This window comes from Numenius arquata, chromosome 9 (assembly GCF_964106895.1).
Source record: "Numenius arquata chromosome 9, bNumArq3.hap1.1, whole genome shotgun sequence".
Lineage (NCBI taxonomy): Eukaryota > Metazoa > Chordata > Aves > Charadriiformes > Scolopacidae > Numenius > Numenius arquata.
This window is the reverse complement of record NC_133584.1, coordinates 42,099,426-42,117,884: the sequence shown is the minus strand read 5'-3', so window position 1 is coordinate 42,117,884 and position 18,459 is coordinate 42,099,426. Positions and strand designations below refer to the sequence as shown.

Below are 18,459 nucleotides of genomic sequence, written 5' to 3'. Positions count from 1 at the left end.
ATGTGTGCACCTTCCAGTAGTAGCTGCTTCACTTATACCTCCCTTAAATTCTCATGGAGTTCAAGTGAACAGAAAGGGATGATGCTTCACATAATTGCTAGGTAAAGGGGAATTTTAATAGTGGCTATTAGTGGAACAGAACACTGGGGTAGACTGATTTGGGACTAGCGGACCTGGGACAGCTTATCCCTAAAGGTCACATTGTGACTTTCATGTTCCAGATTTAAATTCTACCAGTAACATCCAATATACTGGGAGACATTTGTACAGTAACTTTTAAAATAGTTTTCCTTGTTCTTTTCACAGGAGAACAGGGAAGAAATAGTATCTGGGCATTTATACAAGAGGATAAAAAAAATGTAAAAAGGCAAAATGATCAAAAAGTTTACTACCCCCGAAGATACACCAAACTGAAGTTTCCTTTGCCATGCAATTTTATTTCCAGTCTCTATATAGATATATTTAATGGTACAGATTTCTGTACTTAATGTTTTCTTTTCCTACAGGGCCTTCCACCAGAAAGTGCAGTGCTCCATGTAGTAACAGGGCCCTTCACTACTGGAAAGAAAGTCAACAGAATTTATGGATTCTTGTTATCTGCAATAGGCAGGTGTTTTACGATGTTACTGACCTACTGAACTCAACGAGAGCTTAATGCTTAAATAAAGCTGAGGGCCTTTGTCTCAGTTCCCTGATCAGCAAAATGGGAAGTTGTAAAAATGTCAGGTTAGCTGTGAAGTTACTACAATTATAGGTATTAAACAGAAAAAAAATGTAGGGAGAATTATAATAAAGACTACCAGAATGCATATAAGCAAGTGACCATCACTTGTATTCCATATTGCCCATGGTCTGTATTCACAGATAAAGGCGCTTCTGGTATTGCAGAACCACTTTGATCCTAGCAAAACAGTGGACGGTTGCTAACAGGGGCTGTGGCTGCTTCTTGTTTTATGCAGGCGTTTGGATTCAAACGCTCTTCACTGTGACTGTGAAATCCTGTGGCTGGCAGAGCTGTTGAAGACGTACGCAGAGTCGGGTAATGCTCAAGCAGCAGCTACCTGTGAATATCCACGAAGGATCCAAGGAAGATCAGTGGCCACAATAACTCCAGAAGAACTTAATTGTGGTGGGTTTGCCACTTCCTGGTGGCTTCTTTAATGTGTTAAATGTACCTAAACTGTATTTTATTTTTTTTGTTAGAATTTGTTGTACTGTTCTCTTTGATAACACTGAACACCTCTGGTCAATATTGATTACTTTCAGAAATCCCCCTGTGTTCCTTCTCAGTTTTTGTCTGCTGCTGACAGAACTGATTGCTTTTACCCCTCAGCCTATCTTTAATGAAACAAATGGAGTCATGTTTGAAACGTCTCCTTGAGGAATTAAATGTGATTATCTGGAAAGAGTTTATTTTTCCTTTTTTATATTTTGGTTTGGTCATAAAAGGATTGTCAGCTAGGGTCTTTGGTGTTATGTTAATATTGTTTGGTGTCCTGTAAGGGACAGGGAAGAAAGACGCTGTACATAACTGCTCCTGATTTCACAGATCTTACTGTTAAAACTCTTGTTGGTATTATTGGAATTGGGGTTGCGACACTGAATTTTCTTTTTTACTCGGTTATACTTACAAGGATAGGCATTGAAATGCCCTGTCACTGAAGGATTAATAGATAAGCACTTTTGTTATAATCCTTTTGTTTGTCTGTATTCTTTCAGTCTAGGGGTGCAATGACTTGGCCCCATGGGTACCCCGGGGCTCAGCCCCACACCTCTCCTGTCCCAAAATCAAAATGCAGTTTTCTCATCAAGCTATGGGCATTTGCCTGCCCAGCCACATGACGAAGACAAGATATAAATTAAGTAAATTGTCCTTTTGGTTATGTATCGGATATAATTTTCATCATGAGAATTATGACTGTAGGTGTATACAAGGTTCTTGAAAAAGTTAGTAAAAAGGGGATTTGTTGCAAGAATAATTCATATGGCATCCTACCAGCTCTCTGCACATCTAAGGAGCCTGAATATGGAAACTGCAGGAAGCAAGCTGGACAAATTATTCTGTAGGAGGCAGGTTAGGCACTGATACTTATCTAAAGGAAGTTATTTTAAATGGCACTTGTGCCTGTTGCTTTAAAGTTTTTCCTTCATAAGCAAATTGAACCTCTGTTCAAATAAATAAAACAGCTACTTTAAAACCTGATACAAATTTTCACAATCCATTTCCAGTCAGCTAAAAGATCCTAAAGAACAATGGAGGAAGTCAGAAAACCTGCAGTCCCTTTGGCATAAGGAAAAGTGCATTTAACCCTGGTTAGGCATATAAATATTTATAAGTTAAAACGTTTGTGAAAAATAGTTTTCTACAAGGTGTATGGAAAATTTTTTATTTACCATTCTTTAGTAGTTTTAAAACAAGTAAGAGTTCCTTATACGTTTTATTGTTGATATAGAGAGGCCAAGAATTACATCAGAGCCTCAGGATGTGGACGTTACCTCAGGGAATACAGTGTACTTCACTTGCAGAGCTGAAGGCAATCCTAAACCAGAAATTATCTGGCTTCGAAACAAGTAAGTTTAAAAGAGGAAGAGAGAAACCTGGTGTAAGTATGTTTGTCTGAGTGTGCGTACGTTTCTGGGTGCATGTCCACGTGCATTACATGCTAATGTATGTAATGGCTACAGCAGAAACATATAATTAAAAGAAGTATATGAAGTAATAAATCCAGATCTGTTTTATTAGTAACTCTAAACATTGAAGAGCTGATAATTTTAGAAGATATTAAATTATGACTGTAATACTATTTGTAAGATTTTCAACTGTGGTTATACCTGCAAAGTTGCTCACACCTGTGAAACCTATAAATGATTTGGTCAATACCAGGCAATACAATATGGACTTTTTGCAGGTGCATTTGTGGCTTAGCTGGTGTTTGAATACATTTTGAGGCAGAGCAAAAGCTACTTTTTTAAAGGACTTCAGCTGGGTAAGAGGTTTCAGGGAAGGTCTTCCCTGAGCCCCAGCTCCTGGGAGGCAGCTTTGCTCCAATGTGTAGCCCCTTTCCAGGAGAAGAGAGTTGTATCCATTTCCAGGCTCCCCAGACCAGTACATGGAGAGCAGGCAAGTGCTTTTATCACAGGATTGTAGGGGAACTCAGGTTGGAGGGGATCTCAGGAGGTCTTGAGTGAAGCCTTCTGCTCAAAGCGGGTTCGTACCAGGTTGCTTTATCCAGCTGGGTCTTAAAAGCCTCTAAGGACGGAGGGGGCACAACTTTCTGGGCAACCCGCTCCATTGCTTCCCCTCACTGCTTAGGGGATGAAGGGAAGGGCCTATAAAGGACATCTATCTTTCAGCAGCCCAAGGGCCAGCCCACTGCTGGAGCTCTGCCTGGTGCCTGGCTCCCTCCAGCACTGGGCACAGAGTGGCTGAACCAGCCATGTGGCAGCACATTGCCCCACTTTAGACTGATGTGAGCATGCTGTGGACATGTGAATTGTGAGTTTACCACTGGATTAATCAGACTTTGGCTTAAAATAGCTCTTATACAAATAGAGAACCTGACGTGGAAAATATATTCCCTCACATTTTATATTAGCAAATGAATCATTTTAGGTTGTTAGTTGCTGATAAAATGGAACAACGTAGACTCCTGATTCCGTAACTTTGTGTTGATGTCAGTGAGCACCTCACGTGCAGCAAGGGCACAGTATTTATGGAGCATGTCAAGAGCAGAGCCTTGAACTTGGATGGTATAATTATTTCATTAAAATTTACTTTGGCTCATGTACTTTTTATAATAAACAAAGAAAACATGTATTCAGAATACACATATGAAAGAGTTTTAAGAAGAAATTTGAGCTTGGGGTGTGGGATTATTGACTCTGGCTTGTTTCCTGACTGCATGAATGAGAGCAAAGCTCTTTGCAAGGTAGTTGAATATGGCAAGATTTCAGTCAAAAGCCATTGACCTGTTGAGCAGTATGTTGAATAGATCAGCAGTCCAGCTGGGTTTTTTACATAGGGGATGAGATCTCGTCCCTCCTCTGTGCTTTCTTCATCATGTAGTGAGGGATAGAGTGAGAAATAGTTCTTTTAATAAAAAACCCTAACTATTCTTAGTTGGTATCACAGAAATGTATCCATGATATAGCCTGAAGATCTGATCTTAACGTTTCAAGCCAGTACAAATTATAAATATGCAAATTATCATCCAGACAGGCATTGGCACAAAGATGGTTATAGAGCAACTAACCCCTCTCCTAGTAGAATGAATCTTGAGTGTTGAACTTACGCTGTATACTTCTAGCAGAAAGATTTAAAATTGGTTGGCCAGTTAGAACAGCCTTAAAAGAAAATGAGGCCAGGTATGTGTATTTTGTTCACTTTTTTCCTTGTAAGCTTTTACTCAAAAGTACTTTGGCTTTTCATTTTGAAGATGTAATATTTGCATTAGCAAAATTGGTTCATTTTTTGCTTTCCCTCTTCTTCTCTTTAGGAGGAAACTCAACGTTCTATTACTTTACTTGACACTGTAAAACTTTTCTTTCCCCTCAATTTATTTTGGGTAATATATTTTGGGTTTTTTTGTTTGTCAGTTTTCTGTGCTTGAGATTTAAAGTTTTAACTCCAGCAGATTCTTTTCTTCACAGTAATGAGCTCAGTATGAAAGAAGATTCCCGTCTAAACTTGCTAGATGATGGCACGTTAATGATTCAGAATACTCAAGAAACAGACCAAGGCATTTACCAGTGCATGGCAAAAAATGTGGCTGGAGAAGTGAAAACTCAGGAAGTTACTCTTAGATACTTTGAGTCACCAGGTAAAGAACATCAAGTCTGAATTTTGCATTCAGATAGAGAATTGTTTTGATAATAAGATTGCTAAATATAAGATGCTTTGTACGTTCTTAACATGTAGATTTCTCATGCTTGGGTGACTTAAGAACTAGATCGTGAAGTTCTAATATCCCAAGAACAAAAATGAAAACCAGCCAGTTAATTATTATCTTTATTTTAGTATGCAATTCTGCTGATAGTCCTGTAGGCTGTTTGTAGAAGAGTTGGGAAAAGCGGTTGTTGCATTGCGATGTTGCTCAGTGCAATAGTGTTCTCTCTGGATACCTGAAAACCACAGGCTTCTGAAGAGGCCACCCATGAAGGCTTTGGCACGCCCTATGCATCCATCCTTGCTCAGGAGCTTTTTACCCTGAGTCTCTGTCTGGCTGGTGCTTCACGTTTGCAAATACTGAATTCCTGCCCAGAATGGTAGTGATTTTAAATTCCAAACTTTGCGGGGAGAAAATTTTGTTTTGACACTCAGCACGAGGTAAACTTAAAATGTCACCGCAAAGCACACACGCAGTTGGGAAAAGTTATTAAATTAGCTTAATAAATTTTGTCCTTTTGTGCTTTTATGTCAATTTTTAGCCACTTTGTTTTCTGGGTCTCAGTGCCTATGCCTCTGAAGAGACCTTTATAAAGATCAACAAATGAGAACAAAATGTTTGAAAATTGTTTTAATGAGAGTTAAGAAAAAACATCAGTGCAATTATATGAGCTTTTATTTTTTATCTATTGATATTTTTAAATGTCTGCAGCTAGATTAGGCTTAAAGCGAGGAATAGTTTGCACCAAGATTAGAAGTATGTTGGAACAGAGCTGTTAAAAAAGCTCCTAGATTCCCCTAACTATTGCAATATCCAGCTAAATTAGTGTTTTGTGAGCTAAAAGTCATATTTAGGTATATCACTCTTTTCTCACAGCCCGGCCAAGTTTTGTGATTCAGCCACAAAATACCGAAGTGCTAGTTGGAGAGAGTGTTACCTTGGAGTGCAGCGCAACTGGGCACCCTCAGCCGCGAATTACCTGGACCAAAGGCGACAGAACCCCTTTACCAAGTGACCCTCGTGTCACGATAACTCCATCAGGAGGACTTTACATACAAAATGTGAAGCAGGAGGACAGTGGCGAGTATACCTGTTTTGCAACTAACAGCATAGATAATATCCATGCGACTGCGTACATCATAGTCCAAGGTGAGTAATGTTAAACTAGGAGTGACATGCTGTAAAACATACTAGGAAGAGTATATTACTTTAAATTGTGAGGTTTTGTCTTTTTTTCTGAATTGTCAGAGCCAAACTAAAACCATAAGAGTTTTTTCTTTTAATTAAACCATTCTAGTGTAGTCCATGGGAAAGTTGCTATACATTTCACTCAGAGTAAGATACTATATACTAATTCTCTGAAAGTTAGGTTTCATTGATTATTCTTAGAAGTTAATCACTGTTATTTTGATATGTTTCTTTCTTACTGTGTTTTGTTTTCCTGTAGGAATAAATGTATAGTGTCAAATCTGTGGGGGATTAATTTTTTCCTGTAACAGGCAGCAATCCTAGAGATTAGAATTTGTGCCTGGAGTACTAGAAATGGAGTTTTGAATACACATCTGTGCTGCCTTTCTTTTGTGGACACTTCAGTGAATGTGGGAACATCTTCTGTTGAGTTTCATGTAAACTGTCACTCTGCCAGCTGAGGCATTAGCATAGCTCTTTTGCAAAAAAAAAAAAAAAATCAAAGTACTTTAACTTACTGTGATCACGATAATTTTGGTATTGTATGTCAATAGTATGAATATAAAGTATTTCAAGAACAATATATCAAAAGCCTCCTATATATATATTTACATATGGAGAATATTTTTTGCAAAAGTTTTTATGCTGGAACTTTTATTTGCAAAACGTTTTGAGTAACCTTTAAATTTAAGCTTGTTTCTGTTCTGCTGTTAAGATTTTTAGTTGGCAAACAGTCTAGGTTGCAAATGCTGTGTTAATGAATTCAATTTTTAAAGCTATACAAAACAACTTGTCCATGTGGTTGGTTTGTTTATTATTCACCAATAGATGATTGTGTTTTGAGAGCTGAGCAAATTACTTCTCACACTGATAATGCCATGATGTTACTGCAGAAATTGCTCCACGCTCCACTCGCTGCTTTCCTTTTTGTGTAAAGAAGAAAACAGGCAGCTCGGGATGGGTTTGGCTACATGGCATTTTCTTCACAATTTAGCTGAGGATTTTTTGAGAGAAAACAGAAGAAAGTATTTTTAATTCAGGAAACACTGTGTCTGATTCTACAAGTCTTACTGTACCTTTTATTTTGGATCTATGGCAGTAGATCCCAGAGGCCTTCACTGACACCAGGGCCAGGTTGTGAGGGAGATGTTCCTGTTGCCCAAGTGGCTGCCCTATAGCAGGCACGATATGAGAGTCCCATTAGCATCTCTTTTCCCACCACTATGAACTATTCAAGTCACACAGGAAACGGTACGTGATTTCAAACAGTCGTGCATTTTCCAGTTGGCTTTTTTTTTTTTAACCAGTTTATTTTCTCTTCTGTAGCTCTACCTCAGTTTACTGTCACTCCTCAAGACAAAACAGTGATTGAGGGCCAAACTGTTGATTTCCCTTGTGAAGCACAAGGCTATCCCCAGCCTGTTATTGCCTGGACTAAAGGAGGTAAGCAGGTTCCATTTTGCTTTTAAACTATTAGAATAGCTGTCATGTTGGAATTACTCATGCATTGAAAGGAATTGCATATATTTGTTCAATTGCTTCAGTCTCTGAAGGAAACAGAGCTCATCTCTTTCTGCATTAGCTAGAAAAGGCAAGGTGTCTCACAGAAGCTAGCTGCCCAAGCATTTTTCATTATTCAGTAAAAAAAGTCACTAAAATAAATGGCTCCGTAATAGCTTCCTAATAATGTTTAAGAAATAAGAGACAAACCAAATGTGGCAATACCTACCACTGCCAGTTTACTGCAGAAGAAATGGAGATGACTGTCATTAACTGGAGATCTGAAATTAAGTGGGATATGCTCTCTTTAGAAACCAGAACAGTCCAACCTGTAATTGGCACCAGTATAACTGCATTTCTGCCACTTAACGTGGATTGCCGGGAACACTGGGGTGTACTCTGCTGACTGTTTTGTCAGGTTGTGGCTATAAAGGCATTAAGCCAAATTCAGTGGGAAGAAATACCATAGTGGATGTATTATTAAGTAAATATTCCACTTGAATCAAATGAAATAACTCTAGCAGGCAAAACAACTCTTAGGAAATTCTAAAATATGGTAGATAAAGCAGATTTTTAACAAAGTCTTGATCGCTTTAGTGCTGATAATGTCCCTGTTTCTCCCTCTACCAAGATCACTTCAGTCAAATGAAAAGTCCAGAAAGGAAGAATAGGGTACAGGCAGTGATGTACTTTTTATATAATTTTTATTATAATCCGTTTTTTCAGGGCTGTATGTATTTTTCTATGGATTCTGTAGATGGTCTAGACAGATGAGATGAATTCTCCCTTACACACAGGGCAATCATATGAAGTGAACAGTAATAGCTGTTGCTGCTCTTCTCATCATGCCTTTGTATTTAGATGCTTTATCATGCTCCTGAAATGAAAATATTTAATTCTACCACAATCAGAGATCAGGATTATGATTGTGTGCATACGTATGTTTTGTTTGCTTTGCGTGTTTATCTTCTGAGAAGTAAAGGTTTCAAACCTTTTTTTTAAAGAGACTTTAATTTTTTCCAATTTGTATCAAATGTAAAATCTTCTGGATTTCCCTTTTTCTGACACAAAGGGACTTTGTTCTGCACTGCTATAAATAGCAAATGCTATTGCTCTGTGTTTCAGGAGGCCAGTTGTCTGTTGACAGAAGACACTTAGTTCTATCCTCTGGAACCCTAAGGATTTCCAGGGTTGCTCTGCATGACCAGGGACAGTATGAATGCCAAGCTGTCAATATTATTGGATCCCAGCGAATTGTCGTGTACCTGACCGTACAGCCTAGAGGTATGTTCTCCATGTGCAGCTGCTGAAAAAAAACACAAAAGATTTAAGCTTACAATAAAATACACAGTACTGTGTTTGATTTTATTTTTTTTTTTCCTAAAATGTAAGATTGAGAGTGAATTATTTTTGATGGCACAGAAGGTTAATATGAAGTATTTTATCTGTGTTTAGAATTAAAAAAACTTTTGAAACAGAGCTTGAATAGTGCTGGGTTTTTGTTCTGGACTTTTTCTGCATTTTACAATGGTTCTAAGTTGCTGGTTTTCAATTGTAAAGTGTCTTATTATTCGTTTTTATAAATTGAGCATGTGGTAGACTTTGTTGAAAGTCAGTTGGCAGCTACATAAGCTTACAACTTAATATGGCTTTTTTGATAGAATGAGGCTATATCTTTTTTTGGTTTTTGTTTAAAAAAATGGACTTTGAGGGTCTTGCTAACATTTCACATCTCTGATCATTATTCTCATTATATCTATTTCTAGATTCCAGGTGTTTTTTAGTAAATAACATCCATGGACACTTAGTATTTGTACAGAGTATCATTCCTTTAGAGCAGTCTGTCTTTTGTGAAGGAGGTTTATCTGATTTATTCTTTTGTAAAGAAATGATAGTGTTATTAACATAATGTTTGGAAGTCCAGAAACGGAACACAATTTTACAACAGCAACACGACCTTCACAATGAAAAGTCATTCCTTATACTTGAAATAAGCTGACACAGGAAAAAAAAAAAAAAAAACAGACTGTTTTTTCTTATGCTTTTCTTCAAGTAAATTCTAAGTAAGCTACTTCTAGGATTAATTAGAATCATATTAATATTTATAATTTAGTTAAGTACTTTTGTGTTTAAGCAATTTCAAGGAGATTAAACGTTTAATTCAAAGCATTTCTTGTTAGTGACCTGATTTTAAACAACATTTTAGTAAAAGGGGCTCAAATGTCTTCCTCGGCTTAGATGTTTGTCAGAAAAAAAATCCATTGATTTTTCTTAGTTAAGAGTAGTACTGAGAGATTGATTTGTCAAAACCGAGGGTTTTTTCACCTATGTAAAATTGTTGACTAAAATTCCATAAAACAAAATTCAATTTTAAAAAGTTTTATAGCCTTCCAGCTGAGTTACATTTCACTGAACTTGTGTAAAGTTTAGTAAAATGATTTCTGTGTAACTCGGGTTGCAAAATCCGGTCACCAATAGATAGTAAATACAAGCTTTAAGGCTGTATTTACTCAGAGCTCTCAATCCTCTGAGATTGGAGCTCTCCATACATTCATTGCAATGCTATTTTCAATCGTGCAAGAAGAGAAGACTTTTTCTTCTGTGCTTCTGACAAAATGACTGTTCATCTGAGGAATGTCTAGTCAGTGGTCACTGTGGCTCAATCTGTATTAATGAATACAGATTAATGGTCCAGGTCTGTTTGCTGGTGTGACACAGCTCATATCCACAGAGCCAGACCTTTTTACCTCCAGTGCTGGACGCCTGCCTCTGGATGCCTTATTTGAAATGGTTTCTTGATAGCCATTTGCATACAAGCAACTTAACGCCGGGGCCAAATTTGGTTGGTGGTGTAAATGTATGCTACATGGCCAAATACTTTTCTGTAACAGTGCAGCCCCTTCCCACTCCCCCCAAAATATTGATACGTTACAGCAGAAATACAATTCTTAATCTTGTATGTGCTTCTCATGATGATATCAGAGTGCGGGATAGCAATCCGAAAATGAGGATTAAAAAAATGCATTGATTTTCTTCACACTGGATTTAGGTGACTGTGTACTCTGTGTCCTTGAAACCGAAGGTGATTTTTTGATGTTTTAGGGCCTAGGGCTCATTGGTGGCGGGGGGGTAGGAGCTCTGTGAAGGCTTAGCATCTCTGTAAGTCAGGCTGGGGGAATCCCAGTTGAATAAGTTATGGAAAGTTTGGCTTTCATCATCTGAGAAATCTCTGTTGTTGCTATTTAAAAAAAACTAAAAAATTAAAACTTAAAAAAAATTGACAGAAGTTGACGGGGTGTTCATTCTGGTGAATTTGTTCAGATTTAGCTATTCACAGAAAATTTTTTCAGAGCTTTATATTTATGGAACTTAAGTGCTTTTGACTGCTAGCATGTTTTGTTAGAAGTTAAGAGTACTTAAAAATCAGCCTGAAGCAGATATCAGGAATAAGTAATTTTATTTCTAAGACAAACTTATAAGGAAGTACAAACTTGAAGACAGAATAGGGTTAGAGATGAAGAAATTTTGGGTAACTGAACAAATAAAAACAGTGCTGACCTCTTTTTAGTTCATCTTTTGCACGAGTTGTATTCATTCCTTGTCAATGTTTTTTTTTTTAGTGACTCCTATATTTGCTAGCGTTCCCAGTGACATGACAGTGGAGGTTGGCACAAACGTGCAGATCCCGTGTAGTGCTCAAGGAGAGCCGGAGCCAGTAATTACATGGAACAAGGTACTAGATGGTTTTTTTGGTTGCAAAAAGGCACTGCAGAAAGGCAGCAGCTTTCCATCTCTTCATAACTCGCTATTTAAAGTACACGTTGTCAAATTATTGCTTGCTCTGGTGTCTGAAAGCATTACCTGAAGTTTGATTATCAAATCTTCTTTAATACAGAGTATGTATATAGTTACCAAACCTGAATTATATATATATATAAATATATATATGGTTATGCAAACCAAGAAGATTCTGTGATTATACAGACCTGGGCCTTAAAAAGCCTATTATTTTAGTGACAGTTCTGTGGGAATATCCTGTTAATATTCACACTTTCAATGATATTATAGATATAAAGCAGTAAAAATACTGTATTGCTGAGTCTTTGTCACTGTTAGGTTGACACTTCAACCAGAACATGTTTCAGTTCCAACTCTTTGGTAACCTCTTTGTCGCTTTGATTTGCATTGGTACTATAACTGTTATATCAAACTGTTAGAGTTATTAGCAGAGTTACCAGTGATTTATTGTGTTGCAAATGTTGATCTTCAATTTTCCGGAATATCTTCTTCTCTTAAGTTAATGAGCATTAGAAAATGTACATTTATGTACCTTATATAGCTTCTAAATGCATAGGACATGAAGAATTGATACATAAAAAGCTTTTGAGATGTTTTTTAGTTGGTTAATTTTGAGTAAAATCAAGTATTTATGTCCTCAACAGGTGTTATCTTATTTTGGGGTCTTAAATTTTATGTGATGAGGACCTGTAACTATTAAAATAGTTTGATTTATAATAATGAGTATGTTTAAAGTAAATAAATACACTGTACAATTTAGAAGTACATGCAAGTCCTCCTGTCAACATAAGAGTATGTGAGTTTTTTTATGTGAGTTTATCTAAATCTATTTGACTGTTGTCTTGGCATACAAAATAGAAATATAAAATAAAATGTAAAAATAGAAGAGAAAAGACAAAAATTCAAGTTTGAAACCAAAGAGCATTTAGAATAACCAAACATTGTGCTTTGCTGCAGGATGGAGTACAGGTAACTGAGAGTGGAAAATTTCATGTTAGTCCAGAGGGATTTCTTACCATTCGTGATGTTGGAACAGCTGATGAAGGTCGATATGAATGTGTTGCCCGGAATACCATAGGATACTCCTCTGTTAGTATGGTGCTTAGTGTTAATGGTAAGGTGTATGAATCAGAGGTATGAGTTAGATTATTAGTTTTATTCTAATTGCTTAATTTGTAAGAGGCAAAAAAGTTAATCAAATGTTAACTTCTTTCTTTTATTCATATTTTTTTTCTCCCATAATCTCTTTTTTTTTAATTATTATTCAATTCAGGCAACTATCTGCACAGATGTGAGTAAGATGGGAATATGTCAGCCAAAATGTCTCTAGGAGTTAAGTTTCAAAACAAACAATGCTTTGGGCTCCAGTTAGTCACACTGCTTTCCTCTTGAGATATTATTTAGACCTATTAGAATTTGCTAGTTGAATACACAGTCTAATCTTTAGTGATAACTTGACAAAATGTCCTGTGGCATCTCTAAATGGGCACTTGCAGCACTTGGTTAAAAATTAGGCTGCAACCATTGTGAAAGATCATTACGACTATCCTGAATTCTATCAGAAGCTCAAGGAGAAAACATGAAGGAAAGGAGAACATTGGAGCTTGTTCTAATTATTTGAAAGAATAATGGCAAATAATAGTTATCAATTATTAATACGTAATAACTGGTAATAAAGCAAGGCTGAGGAAATAAATTTGTTACACAGATTGACCCTAATGGTTTTCTGAATAAAACTGCTGATTTTTCAGACTCATTTTGATGGAAATATTGTGGGAACTGGTTTTTTTGTCTTTCAGTATAAAATAAGATAAAGTATTTTTGTATCATAGAGAAATGAGTATTGAGCAATGACTTCTTTAACATATTGGATATTGTTTCCCAGTGATATGTCTGATTTTCTGTATTTTGTTCACTAAATTCATACATAGTGTTTTTTCTAATGCGTTGATTACCATGACACCAATCATATGATTTCAATAAAACTAGGAAAAGACTAGCCAGTTCTCAAATCAATAAGAGCTCTGAAAAATTAAACCATGAATTGAACTGTAGCCCCAATGGAAACCAGTTTCATTCACTTAGTGCAGGTGTCAACTGTTTATTCTCATCTGCTGAAATCAGCAAACTACAAAACTTGGTGGTAGCTAATCTGCAGTATTTAATTGTAACGTGGTTATTTTTCTTGTGAACTGTAGCATGAACAAACGTAAAATTACCCTTGATTAATTTGCATGCAGCCTGGAACTGTAAATGATGTTTCTCCTTAAAACTAGTGGGGTATCAGATACTGTTTCTCTATGGTTGCTATAAAAATGAAGCTGTCAGAGAAGAAAGGAGGACAAGCAGACAAATTTCAAGTACTGGTTACTTGCTATCTATTAATAATGGCGTAGCCAGAAATGCCTAAAAACTTGCGTGTCAGCATTTCTTTTAAACAAAGCTATTGTTTTATGGATGGTCTTAATGCATAAAAAGCTTAATATTGAGACAGAATAAAGGCAAATGTATAGAAGCAGGGTGTGTGTGTGTGTTTTGCTGGCCATGTTTGATAATATTTTAAAGATCTTTTTCTTTTACTATTTTCTTCTGTCCTTTTCTGTTGTTTTGTAAAAGTCTCTGGATTTAGTGTAAGTCAGGAGCTGTGTGGATTACGTTTTCGTTGATTTAAAAAAAGTGCCAATTCCCCTCCTCACGTCCCCCTAAAAAAAAGTATTGTGTGAAAGGCTTGCAGGGAGCTTTAGCTTTTAATATTTATCAGTCTAAAAAGAGAACTACTAGCAGCAAATACTCTAGACAAAAATGAAGTACAGTATAGTTAACATCTGACAAAGGTTTATGATTCAGCCCACGTGTACCATGAATCAGAAAGAGAGCTCTGCAAAACACGTATCTGAAGTGAACACCGAGATTACATCTATCGTAGAGAGCGCTAGGGGAAGGTAGCCAGCCAACACATTTTTACAGCCTGCAGCGTTAAGATGGTTCGTGGCACACAGGCACTCTCTGAAACAACTAAAATAAGGGTAGCAAACCTGTAAATTATATTTCTCCTTAAAATAAGTAGTTTATCTGATAATGTTTCTGTATGGTTGCTATGAAAATGAGGCTGCCAAGCAAGGAGGACAGTTGGTAATTAGGCTGGATGAGGGACTGTTGACATCAAGGACTGTGGAAAGGGTCACCCCAATTTGGATGTTGGGCGTACGTTGTCAGCAGCCCACGGCAGCTGGCCTCAGGGCAGAGAGAGGGGCTTCAGCTACAGCTATAGAGTGCCAGGGGCTGTTTTATTTGACAGTATAGATGGTGAAGTTTGATTACCCAGGTCTAGACTCTGAAACTCATATAGACACAGCCTAAGCTGCCAGTTATGAAGGAATAATGAAATATTGCCTAGAAAAGAAAAAAAAAAAAAATAGTCATGAAAAGATTGCAAACAACGGTTTTTATGTCAGCTGATTTTGTACATCTGCTGATTTTATTCCAGTCTATTTGCTTTGGACTTTTTCCCTACTTTACCCTTCTTCCTGTGTGACTTTTCCAATCTAAACACACTCTGGAAATTGTTAGCTGTTGCCCTGGATCTAGTAGTTCTTGGTTTAGACTGAAAGAAAGGTTGTTAGCCTTAGATACATTGTACAAACATCCAGCTGCAACTGAGTACTGCATAAAAAGGCAGATGAACGGGCCTGTGCATTACTGAGTTTCCAGTATTATGCAGAGTCGTTAAATAGGTTTTAAGTATGTGATTTTTAGTGTAGTATTAAAAAGCTAGATAATTTTAAAGTAGAAAACAAAGTAGTGACCAAAATAAGTAAAATATTTATAGCCCTTTAAAATTAATGTGTGTTGCTTACTAGACTAAGCTCAGGAGAGGAGCAATGTTAATTTACTGTAGCTATTTGGGAAAATATAAAATTCTGTGGTTTTTTTTTTTTGGGGGGTGTTTTATTAATTTTTTGTGACATCTTTTTTGAATTTGTGATGCATAAATTCTAAAAGGCAAACTAAGTTTTTCAGTATTTTCCACTTGTTGTAACATGTTCCTGTAAACCCTGTAAATTTTACATAGAATTCATTACTAGTTCAGTATTAATTGAAATCAAAAGGAATACTTGCATTGATTTCAGTGGATATAGGTCAGGCTTTTGATATCAACACCTGAAAGCTGATAATACACCACACCAGAAAAAAAAACCCTGAATAATCATTTTTTCTTTGGTCATTTTTACTTGAAATTGTAGGACTAATTAATGGACAGTTAAATGCTGTATGCATTTATCTTCACATGATTTTTTTTTTTTTTTTTTTTTAATTCTAAGCAAGCTGAGTTTTAAACTTACATTAGCTTCTGTTTTAAATGAATTTTACTTTGATAGAATTCCAAAATGGTTAAGGATTCTATATTTGGATGAACCAATGCTTAAAGAACAGGGGTTTGCTTTGTACAACTGAAATGATGTCGTGTCTAGACTCCGTTTTATAGAAGTATCATTTTGTGGGTGGCCATTTTTGCAATAACATGTGAATTCCTCTTTCTGTAGTTCCTAATGTCAGCCGAAATGGAGATCCTTTTGTACAAACATCAATTGTGGAAGCAATTGCTACTGTTGACAGAGCAATAAATTCAACACGTACACATCTGTTTGACAGGTATCCCCTTCTTTTTTTTTTGTATTGAGAAGTCAAAATTGATTTTGTGTGTACTAGAAATAATGGAACATTTATTAAGCAAAAAGCCATTTTCTTATTTAAATGACATTGTTAACTTCTGGTTAGTTCTGGGAATACTGACAGTTTAACACAAGGATTTGTATTGTTTAAACACTTGTGTTGAGATCTCTATTTGCTGCACCAGTTTTTCTGCTGAGACAATGTGTTTTAAAAGGCTACTTAATGTTTAATTGCTACTAAATCTTTAATTTTTTATTATTTTATTAAATTTTTTTTGTTTGCCTTCCATATTGAGATGAGTAACCAAGGTATGTTTTAATCATGTTGTTGACATTTACATGATTTATGTAGTATTGTTATTTTGTAACTCCTGTGTACGCTTACTGTTGTTTTTCAAATTATCTGTCAGTCGTCCTCGTTCTCCAAATGATTTGCTAGCCTTATTTCGGTACCCAAGGGATCCATACACTGTTGAGCAAGCAAGAGCTGGGGAAATATTTGAAAGGACATTACAGCTTATTCAAGATCATGTACAAGATGGTCTAATGGTTGACCTGAACGGAACAAGTCAGTACTCTTTCCTTATTTTTCTGTGTTGAAGTGTATTTGCCTTCTTAAGTCATTATACTTCAAGAGACATATGTTTTCTAAGTCTGGGTCCCAACTGCAGAAGCATTGCATTGAAATCAGTGGAGTATGTGACTTGAAAAAACTTTTCCAAATACGTGTTTGCCCAATTCAGTCCTTGGTTTGCACATTGCTACATTGTGGTGTAACTCAGTTTTATTTTTTCTCACATTGACATATTAGGGAAAAATTCATGTTCAGATTCTTCTACTGGTCAAATTTGGTATAATGGCAGTGCATAGTGCATTCCGTTTGTTAATTTCCCGTGTGTTAATTGATAAGGACCATTGTTTCATAGCAGTACAACCTTTTCTGTTACGTATTAAAAACATTCAGTATTTTGTTTATGTTTCTTTAAGAACATCCATTTAGTGTCAGTGTGCCTTGGCAAGGAGAAAAGATGATATAACAAGGATTTGTATACTTTACAAACCAAGGTTTCTGCATGTACCACAACAGTATTCAAAGAATTATTTGCCACTCATTCTTTAAGTGTGTATCAAACTAAGCTAATTGTTTCCTTAACACTGATCTGATGTAATGAGAAATAGAGTTTATCCTGCTTTTTATAAAAAGCAGAAAAATGTGAGGTTTAGTTATTGAAGTCCAAGTTCAAATTCGTGAAGTCCAGCTGGAGCATATATAACTAATGTGTGTAGATGTGTGTGGATAGGCTTGAGACACAGGACTGAAGCATTTGGAAATAATGATAGTTTTAGAAGAGCTTTTGAGACTTGAGACATAGCCAAAAGCTACACTGAAAATCTAGAGGAAATGTTTTTACTTATTATATTCTTTTTGATGTTTATAATTGAGTATTTATTGTAACTTCCGAAAAATTTAACTCTGACGGTGAACTAGGCAAGTATTTATAAGACCAAAGACTGCAAGCTTTGTGGAGTACTGTAACATTTGCTATTAAAAGAAACTTGTTACTCATTATTAGAGCTGAGTAAATAATTTGTGATTAATACTTTACCACAAAAACTTACTCAAAATTCTTTGAAGGCTTGTGTTTTATAAGAGTAACCTGATTTAATGTGGTTCTGTGATTAGATGCATATGCAAGCATATTGAATATAACACTAGGAATGTATGAAAACTGATGTGTGAGAATTGCTTGACTACTTTTCATTAGGGTTTGTAATAGTGAAATTCAATTACCTAAAGTTTACCAAAAATTGGCATTAAAGCATACAGATACAAATTAATGAACACAAAATTGGGCAACTTTCTGTGATACTGGAAATTCTGTTCACAACCGGAGCTTGCTTCTTAGCCCCACAAAATCCATAGAAACCTGGCTTTTGGGAAAACTTGAATAGTAAAATAAATCTGTTTTCATTTAAATAGCCTAATGCTCAGATTTTAATACTCGTATTTGTCCTTATTTGGTTTTATTTCAAAATGCAGAGCCCAATGAAAGGTGTTATTTAGCACTTTTGCATTGGGAACACTTGAGAAACCTGACAATTTCCCATTCAGAAACTTTTTTTTGGTGTAAAATCTTGGAATATCCCAAGGAAAGACTATGGAGCCAAATTCTCCTCTGCAGTGCCAGACTGTATAATAAGGGGAATGGCCACAAATTGCTGCTTGGAAGGTTCAGATTGGAAGTTAGGAAACGCTTTCTCGCCAGGAGGCCAGTGCAGCACTGGAACAACTTATCCAGAAAGGCTGAGGAGACTCAGTCTTTGGAGGTTTTCAAGCCCACTAGACAGGGATCCAGTGCTGGAGACAGCCTTGCTTCAAGCAGGAGCTTGGTATGGGTAAGACATCCCTTCTA

The 18,459-nt window shown here is 36.3% G+C and overlaps 1 protein-coding gene across 1 annotated transcript in view; it reads left to right on the top strand.

Annotated features, from left to right (window-relative positions):
* Nucleotides 1–18,459, top strand: part of PXDN (peroxidasin) — an 86,624-nt gene that overhangs the window by 43,225 nt on the left and 24,940 nt on the right. Inside the window, exons 7-16 of the mRNA XM_074153045.1 lie at nucleotides 960–1,129; nucleotides 2,454–2,571; nucleotides 4,651–4,820; nucleotides 5,763–6,035; nucleotides 7,401–7,517; nucleotides 8,700–8,858; nucleotides 11,195–11,307; nucleotides 12,330–12,486; nucleotides 15,917–16,025; nucleotides 16,456–16,613. Of these exons, the coding sequence (XP_074009146.1) occupies nucleotides 960–1,129; nucleotides 2,454–2,571; nucleotides 4,651–4,820; nucleotides 5,763–6,035; nucleotides 7,401–7,517; nucleotides 8,700–8,858; nucleotides 11,195–11,307; nucleotides 12,330–12,486; nucleotides 15,917–16,025; nucleotides 16,456–16,613 (1,544 nt within the window). The remainder of the gene's footprint in view (nucleotides 1–959; nucleotides 1,130–2,453; nucleotides 2,572–4,650; nucleotides 4,821–5,762; nucleotides 6,036–7,400; nucleotides 7,518–8,699; nucleotides 8,859–11,194; nucleotides 11,308–12,329; nucleotides 12,487–15,916; nucleotides 16,026–16,455; nucleotides 16,614–18,459) is intronic.